Below are 9,832 nucleotides of genomic sequence, written 5' to 3' on the forward strand. Positions count from 1 at the left end.
ACGGACCTGACACCAGGGAGGCAACAGACCATCCAGGCTTCTCGATCTCTCCCACAGATTCTCTCATCTGTCCCCCTAACTATCGAATCCCCTATCACTCTGCTCTCCTCTTTTTCCTCCTTCCTTTCTGAGCTGATGGTCCAGTCTCAGTGCCAGAGACACAACCACTACAACTTGTCCCTGGTATGTTGTCCCCACCAAACAGTATCCAAAACGGTATACTTATTGTTGATGTGAACGGCCACAGGGGTGGCTCTGCTCTTCCTGTCTATTCCCCTTCCCTCTCCTGACAGTCCACCCAGCTTACTTACTCATGTAAATATTTATAAACAAACATATCTCTAGAAATGTGTGGGTTTTTTTTTATTCACTGCCTCCTTTTGATACTTAGAGTTTTCTGGTGGCCTTTTAGCCTTTTGTGTAGTACTACGTAATTTGACTTTCCTATAAAGAGTGTGGCAACCAGTCACATGAAATAAGACGAGCACTACACAGGTGTTACACCACTTATGCCAAATGTTCAGCTTTTGTCTTGTCTGTCCACAGAGCATTGTCCCAGAAGCGCTGGGGAACATCCAAGTGGTCTTTTGCAAATTTGAGATGTGCAGCAATGATTTTTTTTGGAGAGCAGAGATTTCCTCTGTGGTGTCCCTTCCGTGAACACTATTGTTCAGTGTTTTCTTACAGTGGACACATGAACAGCAGCATCAGCATGATCTGCACCAAGTCCTGCTCCTTCAGTTTCTTTGCCAATGAGCAACTCACTGATGGGGTAGACCTGCAGTACTTTTAAGTTCTTAATGTTCAGCAGGGTCTTGCAATCATACAAAATATGTTCATAAAGGACAATAATACTTTTGTTTAACCCCATAGAAGCCTTTTGCGATGGAATGTGCCACCATCTTCCTGGAAGACTGGCACTGTACAGTAAACCATGACTATAGCCAACATTGGTGCTAATGTGAAAAATGTCAAGTCCAATAATTTGATTTTTGATGGTCAATTTGGGTCTAGCTTTAGGGTCTCTGACACATGACAAAATAGCTGAATAGAGATGGCGTGAGTCACTGTGCTTGTGTTGCAAGATTGGTGTCAATGAGGATGCAAGTGGGGTGGAGGGAAAACTTTCCACTAGAACTATGGTTTCTGGTAGTTATGAACATGGTTACAATTTTTAAAAAGCCAGTTATCTCATGCCTGCACCCCCCTGAACTGTCACACTTTGCCTCCCCCACCTCTACAGAATTCCAGGCATGCTAGATTGAGCAAATTAAGCAGATTCTGTTAATAGTGCATGATAAGGAGTTTGCATTGTCAAAAAAACAATGACCATGTGATGGTAGAACAAAGTTTGTGGAAAACTGCGTAGGAATGCTTTCAAATGGTTGAATGTGCTTCACATAAAAAATTTTCTCGTACATTCTTCACTCATTCACTCCCTATTGTTCTTGAGTTACTGACTCAATTTAAAATCATGTTCATCTCTTATTCTGTGGAAATTGTTTCAGTAACTTTTCTTTAATGCTGTAATTACCCATCTCTTCATTATCTTGGTGTATGAATCTATGCCAAGTACTTTCTCCAGGATTCAATGTCCTTTCTGTGATGCAGTAACTAGCCTAAAAATTATGTGTGCAAAGTTACCTTTAGTATTTCTCTTTTTTTATGCTCCTACTTATATAATGACATTGATCCCTTTGAGGCCTTTTCAAATTCCTTTTCCATATGTCACTTTATCGCCGTACTTCATTGTTTTGCCTTGTGTAGGTTCACCATTTCCTGCCAATATAGTAATTGGTATGGACTGTTTAACCCAGAGGTGCCGAAACCTTTGTAGTTTGAAGGTCATTTACAGGTCACACCAGAGGACAGAGGCCAGAATTGCTGTCAGCGCTACAGGTGACATTCAGGGCATGAGTCTGTTTGGCATTCACAGGAACAACATACAATATGCAAAACTTCCCTTTGGTCTCAGCTGTTTGGTTGAAGTTTGTTTTGGCATCAGCTTAATGGCTTGAAACTAACTGGCGCATTGCTAAAATACCAGCATTTCTAATCACCACCCCCTCATTACTGCCAAAGTTCTGTAGTTAAGCTCCCTCTCAGATCGTTGGCCGCCGCGGCATGCTCCACTCCATCCCTGGCAGTCTAATTCTCCTTGTTCTACAACTTTCAGTTTGAGTCCTTTCCAAGATGGTGCTGAGCTACAACCCTTTTTGAGTCCCAGCTCAGAGTGAGTTGCTTTTGAATTGTTTAATTTTTTTTTAGGCTTTAAGGATGGTTTTGGGGACAGGAAGGGGAGTTGGGGATTAGGTTAGGGTTTAGAGACAGGGATGTGGAGGAATTAGAGGTCAGGCCAGAGTTCAAGTTTCCGCTCCACATTTGAAGACCAGTGATGTGGACATGGGACATCTTTGATCGTATGCCAGACTTGCAGAGAGTGGACGAGGCTCTCCCAGGTCGGTGAGTTGTTGGTGGGTTCCAGAGTCAGAGTTCATGTGGGCAGGAGGATTGAGTTCAGATGACCTGGGTTCATGAAATAGTGAGACCAGAATTCAAGGCCCAGGGTTCGTGGTCCCGTCATTGGCTAAGTCAACAGTTCAAGGCCTAGTGTTCAGTGATTAATGCCTGAGGGTCAAATCAGAAGTTGAGGCCCATTGGCAGAGCTGAGTCTGTGAATCTCTGCAAATCTACTGGAAGGTCGAAACCTGGTGTCTGCAGGCCTGAGTCCATGTCCACCAGATCCTGCCCTGGGCTTGAAGGACTGTATTTTCATGGGTGGAAGGAAAGAAACAGGGCTTATTTTTGCTGTTGTTGTTTGTTGCTTGGTTTAAGATAGCGCTGGAGAAGCACAGTGATGACTTGCTATCAGCAAACAAAAACTAATAATTACTTCATTAATCACAGTTTTTCTTGAAAACGATCACTACAATCAATACTCTAAACTTTCCTTTCAGAGTGGAGTTTTTAAAACACCTGTACAACTTGGCATTTTTGCAAACTAAACTTAAGTTTTTGAGGTGCAGGATGGTTACAGCATGGCATGTATGGGCCAAATTGTGGCGGCAGGGCCTGGGCCCGAAAGCGAGGAGCAAGCCGATGTTTGACCGATTTTAATGCCAGGCCGCATTGGAAAGATTGAGTATGTGCCAAATCGAGGTGGCAGGTGCCAGGGCCTCAGAGTGCATCGAAGTGGCAGGGCCCAATTCTGAGAGTGAGAAATAACCTGCCATTTGGCCATTTTTAAGGTTGGGAAAGGTCAGAGTGTCAGAGCTTAGAGGCAAGTTTCAGCTCACTGCTCAATGAGGTTTACTCGTCTCTGTGCTAAACTAGAACTGTAGCCTGCAACTAAAGGGCTCCTGGATCAGCTGGCTTCATGGTTATGAACCGATTTTTGTGAACATCAGTTCTGAGTGTTATTATTTTGTTTTCTGCACATTAGGTGTAGGCAGTTTTTTTTTTAATGGGTTCCATTGGGCTTCTTTGTTTTGTGGCTGCCTGTATGAGACAAGGTTGTCTATAGTATACATGCTTTGATAATAAATGTACTTTGAACTTTGTTCTGTTTTGTTGTGTTGTTCTGCTGAGCATTGTGGGCATGCTATGTTGGTGCCGGGAATGTGTGGGCCCCCCCCCCCCCCCCCCCCCCCCCCCCAGCACAGCCTCTGGAAACCCTCACTCTAGTTACAGCAGTCCTTGTTATAAGATAGAATTGGTTTTGATTATAGTTATAAGCTACCTACAGTAGAGAGGAGAGCAAATAAAATGAGTTTTATCCCCCCGCCTTTTCTCTTGTATTTCAGCTGCGACAGTCACAATCTTACTGCACAGACAATGAGTGTCTGCAAGAATGTAAGTAATGTTTTCATTTTAATTCAATCGGTAAAATTTTACAATATTTAGTCACATTTGAAAAGTCAATGATCTTCAGTTATTCACATGAACAAAACTTGAAAAATTATCCAGCTACAGTTAGGAATTGGTAACCTTGAACTTCAAATTACTAATGTTGCCTTTAATCTTCGAATCTTCCCTTTTCCCGATGCTGATATGTTAGTTACTAGGAGTGCAAACAGTCCTCAGGTTATGTGAGAGTTCCATTTCTCTGTAAGTCAGAAACGTGCATTTTCAATAGTAACCCAGACATATTATTATATATAACTTGCTGTAATTCTTTCATTTCATTTAATTATCACCCTAACCACTACACAAAATTAAAACCAATGGAATATATACTATATAAGGACATTATCGAAAACCAAGAAAAATCTTACTGTTAACTGGAAAAATGCTTTAAAATGTTTTTGGAGAATTAAATGTTTTTGGAGAATTTGTGCAAAGTCAAATTTCAGTAAGTGAGGTTATATGCAACCCCTTAGAAACTCTGTAGTCATAAAAGTAACTGACTGAAACATAGTGTTTTATTTGTAAATTCATGGTATTGAAAGGGAACGCTATTACAAATTATAGTTATTTGAATAACTTTTATAGCTGGAAACCTCTGTATTGCTATTAATGTAAGATAGATACTGTACATATAGTAAATGAAACTTGCAGCAACCTCATAGCCTGATGTATTTGGAAGACTGGGCTACAATCATAATCCACATCATTCTGACCTGGGAGTTATTGGACTGTTCATTGAATACTCTATTTCCTAAGACCATAATGTTTCATGTTTAATATTAAAAATAGTCAAGTTCTTTACACAGTGATTACACCACCACTAACACCACATTAGCAGCTTGCTTTTTAGAAGTTTTCTTACTGTAATATAATATTCCAAGGCAGTTGATAGGAAAGTCATGAAAAAGCCATTTGAAAGAATCTCTAACTAGTATTCAATTCAGAGTACAGGAGTATAGAATCCACGAGCAGGAAGGCAGTTTCGTACCTGAATTAGAAATGGAGAGGTTTCTCTTAGGTGGCCTTGTACACCAGCCACTGAAGGCAATTAAGAAGTCAAGTTATATGTTGGCCCTCAAAGCAAGAGGATTTGAGAATAGGAACAGTGATGTCATGATGCAATATTACAGAGCCTTGATGAAACTATACTTTGAGTATTTTGTGCAGTTTTGATCTCCTATCTGAGGAAGGATGTTCTTGCTATGGAAGAAATTCAGTGAAGATTTTGGAGACTATTTCCTAAGATGGCAGGACTGATGTATTAAGGGAGTTGAGTCAATTAAGGTTATGCTCACTAGAAATCTGAAGAATTATAATAGGACTGCATAGCCTAGCTGCAGGAAGAATGCTCCAATGGCTGGGAAGTCTAGGACAAAAGGTGATAGTCTAAGGAGAAGGAGTCAGCCATTTAAGATTGAGACAAGGAAAATGTTCACCACCTTCTGGGAGATGAAAATGTGGAATACTTTTATGACAGAAGGCAATTGAAGCCAAATCATTAACTATATTTCAAGGATTTAGACCTTGTTCTTGGATCTAGATTTGTATTAAAAAAAGTAGAACAGAGTACTTAGTTTGAATGACAAGCCTTGATTACGTTGAATGGTGGAGCAGATTTGAAGGGACAATTTTCCAGTCGTTCTCCTATTTTCTATGTTTCTAAGTTTTAAACAAGAATGCATTCTGAGTGACCCAAAAATATACATAGTATTGTGAGGATTCTATGGTTCAATTTGCTGTATTGCCAGCCATGAATGAATTAATGTAGTTAGGAAGGAAATACATGCTGGAAGTACTCAGCAGGTCAGGCTATATCTGAGGAAGGAAACCATTAATGTTTCAAGTCAAGGATCCTTGTGAGCAAACACAAGGAAATCTGCAGATGCTGGAAATTCAAACAACACACACAAAATGCTGGTGGAACACAGCAGGCCAGGCAGCATCTATAAGGAGAAGCACTGTCAACGTTTCGGGCTGAGACCCTTCGTCAGGACGAAGCAACACCTCCTATTCCACCTTGGTGGTTTCCATCCTGATGGCATGAACATTGATGTCTGTAACTTGCAGTAACCACTCTCTTTTCTTTTCCACACCCTCCATCTTTGATTTACTTCATCTTGTGGCCCTCTCACTCCCTCATGACATGCCCATCACCTCCCTCTGGTTCCCTGGCTTCCATCATCTACTGTCCTCTTCTATGAAATTCCTTCTTTTTCAGCCTTTTACCTCTTCGACCTATCACCTCCAAGCTTCTCACTTCATTTCCTTTCACCACCCCTCCCCCACCCACTTTCCTCCCTTTTTTATTTGGAGTCGCCTGTCACCTGCCAGCTTGTGCTCCTTCCCCACCCCACCCACCTTTTTATTCTGCCTTCTACTCCCTTCCTTTCAAGTCCTGATGAAGAGTCTCAGCCCAAGATGTTAGCTGTTCGTTTCCCTTCATAGATGAAGCCTGACCTGTAGCTCAAGATTTCCAGCATCTGCAGAATCTCTTGTGTATAACTAAATTGATCCCCAGATTTCACCAGATGTGCAGGATATTATACAGTCAGCCCTCCTCATCTGCGAGGGATTGGTTCCAGGACCCCCCCACGGATACCAAAAAACGTGGATGCTCAAGTCCCTTATATAAAATGGCATAGTATTTGCATATAACCTACGCACGTCCTCTCGTATACTTTAAATCATCTCTAGATTACTTACAATACCTAATACAATGTAAATGCTATGTAAATAGTTGTTGTACTGTAATGTTTAGGGAATATGGACAAGAAAAAAACTGTACATGTTCCTCTTGCTCACAACACAAGCAGTGAACGAACGAGACACGAGGTGAACAATGATCAAACGACAAGTAAAACTTGTAACACCTGTACAGTAGTTGTTACACTGTCTTGTTTAGGGAATAAGGACGCTTTGGAGGAGGCTCAATAATACTAAAGTGAGGAACTGTGGAGGTTGAGGGCTTTTCAAAAGGTCTAATATTTCTACTTTCTCAGCGAGAGATAGCACTTTACACTTCCTCTTAGCCTTTGAGGAATTGCTTTGACCACCTAATTGCTTTTTAGGAGCCATTTTTTCACAGGAACTAAGTAGCGAATGAACAAGACGAGGCGAATAATGCTCGAACAACAAGTGCTGGAAGAGCACTTCCAGGTTTTCTCAATTCGCGGTTGGTTGAATTCACACATGCGGAACTTGCAGATAAGGAGGGCCGACTGTATATTCTCTCTGTACATATGTATATTTGAGATTTACTGCATACGATATATTATTGTATGTGCTTAACCACAAATAGAGTTTACACTTCCTGTAAACATAGTTTATTGGGTAAAGTCAACTTAGGCCTGTGAAGCCTCTTCATTATTTTTTCAAACAAGATAAACTTGGAAACTATGTACTTGATGTAAATAATTCAGTATTTTCTCACCCCTATATACAAGCCTGCACACACAATTCTGATTAAAAACTTTGGGAATAATTTTAAATTAATTTGCTGGGTGAACAAAAAAAACACTGTACAAGATTGGGTGAAACACCACTTTATACCCTAACCAAAATAATTTTTCTTTGTCTTCAATTGGAAGTAACATCAAAAAGGATGCAGACCAATGTTGCACGTGACCTTACTTTATTTTCCCGGTGCTGATTAGATTAAACTGCCTCATAACATCTTTTGGCACAGTAATTTCAAGATCCATTCTTTCTCTCCAGTGCCTGGACCAAACTCTACCAATGACGGCGGTCTAACATTTTCTATGATTATGATGGCTTGGATAATCATTGCCCTTGTGTTGTTCCTGATGAGACCTGCTAGCCTGAGAGGATATCCAACAGGTGGCAAATCACAAGGGCCACACAATGTAAGTTGGTAAAGCTTTACTTGCACAACAGCAAAGTTTAAAATGTACGTCTCTTCCGAAACATTAAGTTGGACAAATCACAACTGCATTAGCTAGTACGTTATTATATTTTCTGGATATATCTGATGTTTTAATTCCATGTTTGTTATTCAATAGCAATGATTCTGAATCTGATAAACAAAGTTGCCCCATATTCCGGTGTTGATCATTTGTCCTGATCATTAGGTGGCCAGGACGGGGAATTTGCCACATCAATCTTCAGATATAAAGCACAACGCCTTGCATTTATGAAACATCTTTAAAGTAATTGAATGTTCCAACGTGCTTTGCAAGACCATTATCAAAACTTAATATAACACGAGTGCAAGTGGGGAGATGTTAGAATCAAGATCAGGTTTATTATCACTGACATGTCATGAATTTTTTTTGTGGCAGCAGAACGACGCAGAATGTAAAAATATTACTGTAAGTTACAAGAAACAAGTAAATAGTACAAAAGAGGAATAGCGAGGTACTGTTCATGATTCATGGACCACTGGGGAAATCTGAGGGCAGAGTGGAAGAAGCTGTTCCTGTAGCTGAGTGTGTGCCTTCAGGGCTCCTGTGCCTTCTCCCTGATGGTATTAATGAGAAGAGGACATGTTCCAGATGCTGAGGGTGCTTAATAATGAATGCCACCTTCTCGAGTGACCACCTCTTGAAGATGGCATCAGTGGTGGGTAAGACATGTCCCTATGATGGAGCTGGCTGAGTCTACAGGCCACAAATTAGGAAGGAAATTCCAGAGCTGTAAGCCTTGGTGGCTAAAGGAACACAGCCATTTAATGGAGCAAATAAAATTGGGTATGTGTCAAGGAAGAAATTAGATGTCATAAAACACTGTTGGGATAAAGCCACGTGAGTAGTTGAAAAGGCACTCTGGACCCTTCGTAGGTCAGCAAGCAAGTAAGGTACAGATGAATGGAACTTGATGCAAATTGGGATACACTGGCACATATTGTGAATTATTTAGGATTTATGGAAAGTAGAATGAGTCTGCTTGGCCACAATTATATTAGAGTAATCACTTTTGGAGACAGGAAAGAGATGGCTGAGGATTTATCAGTAGCAAAATTGATGGGAGAGAGGCCAAAATAATGTTGATAGCCCAAGGAACATCAGGAATAAAGGTTGTTTCAAAATATAATCAGGAGAGAGCAAATGTGGGTTGGCACCAATAATGAAGGCCTAGAGCAGCATTGCTGTTCCACCAAGTGTTACATCCAGAATCATTTCAACAACTGAGTGTTTCATCAGAAAATGCATATTTCTGTATTTATTCACCCATTTGGTCAGGAGGTGGTTCAAAAAGTACTGGTGTTATGAACCCCGTAACTGGGTTACTTACCAGCAAAGATAGAGACGTCCGTTGGAGTCTGATGATACTATTTTTAAACAGTATTTATTAGTAAAAATACACAAAAATAATATCAATGCAAATATACAGATAATATACGTCGTCAATACTAAACCTAAAATGCGGGGTATAATAATAATCAATAAGAAATAAGCTCTATCGTTGTCTAGGGGATAATGAATTGTCCGATGGAAATATAAAGTTCGCTGCAGTTCACACAGGCTGCCGTCGTTTGTTTGTCGCTGGGTTGCAATTGTTGGGGAGAGAGAGAGATAGAGAAAAACTTGCCAACTTTCCTTTATGATTTCGATCCGTCGGTGTCTCGTTGTTGTGGCCGTTCAAGTGTGACCTCTCCTTTAGCTAAACCGTTCTTCCATGATGAGCCCGCCACCCAGGCAAGGGAGGACACACACGAGCTCTCACCGGCTTCGCTATAAAACGCTGTCACTGGATTTCTAGCGTTTCTGCTGGTGTGTCTAAGGGGTGTTCCCCAGACCCCTCTTCTATCCTCACTCACGGGGTCTCAGATGTCAATCAGGTTGGGATGATGCAATCCCTCAACCAGACCACTCTGGTTGTCCCCTGAGGGGTTTCAATGAATAGTACAGTACTCAATACACAATTCCTTCTCCAAGAGACAATAGCAGTAATCAGTGGTTCCGTTCCG

The 9,832-nt window shown here is 40.9% G+C and overlaps 1 protein-coding gene across 1 annotated transcript in view; it reads left to right on the top strand.

The window, feature by feature from the left end:
* The window catches only part of smim14 (small integral membrane protein 14), a 47,878-nt gene that overhangs the window by 33,206 nt on the left and 4,840 nt on the right, over window positions 1-9,832 (top strand). Inside the window, exons 3-4 of the mRNA XM_073064816.1 lie at window positions 3,804-3,852; window positions 7,621-7,769. Of these exons, the coding sequence (XP_072920917.1) occupies window positions 3,804-3,852; window positions 7,621-7,769 (198 nt within the window). The remainder of the gene's footprint in view (window positions 1-3,803; window positions 3,853-7,620; window positions 7,770-9,832) is intronic.

This window comes from Hemitrygon akajei, chromosome 13 (genome assembly GCF_048418815.1).
Source record: "Hemitrygon akajei chromosome 13, sHemAka1.3, whole genome shotgun sequence".
In the NCBI taxonomy this organism is placed as follows: Eukaryota; Metazoa; Chordata; class Chondrichthyes; order Myliobatiformes; family Dasyatidae; genus Hemitrygon; species Hemitrygon akajei.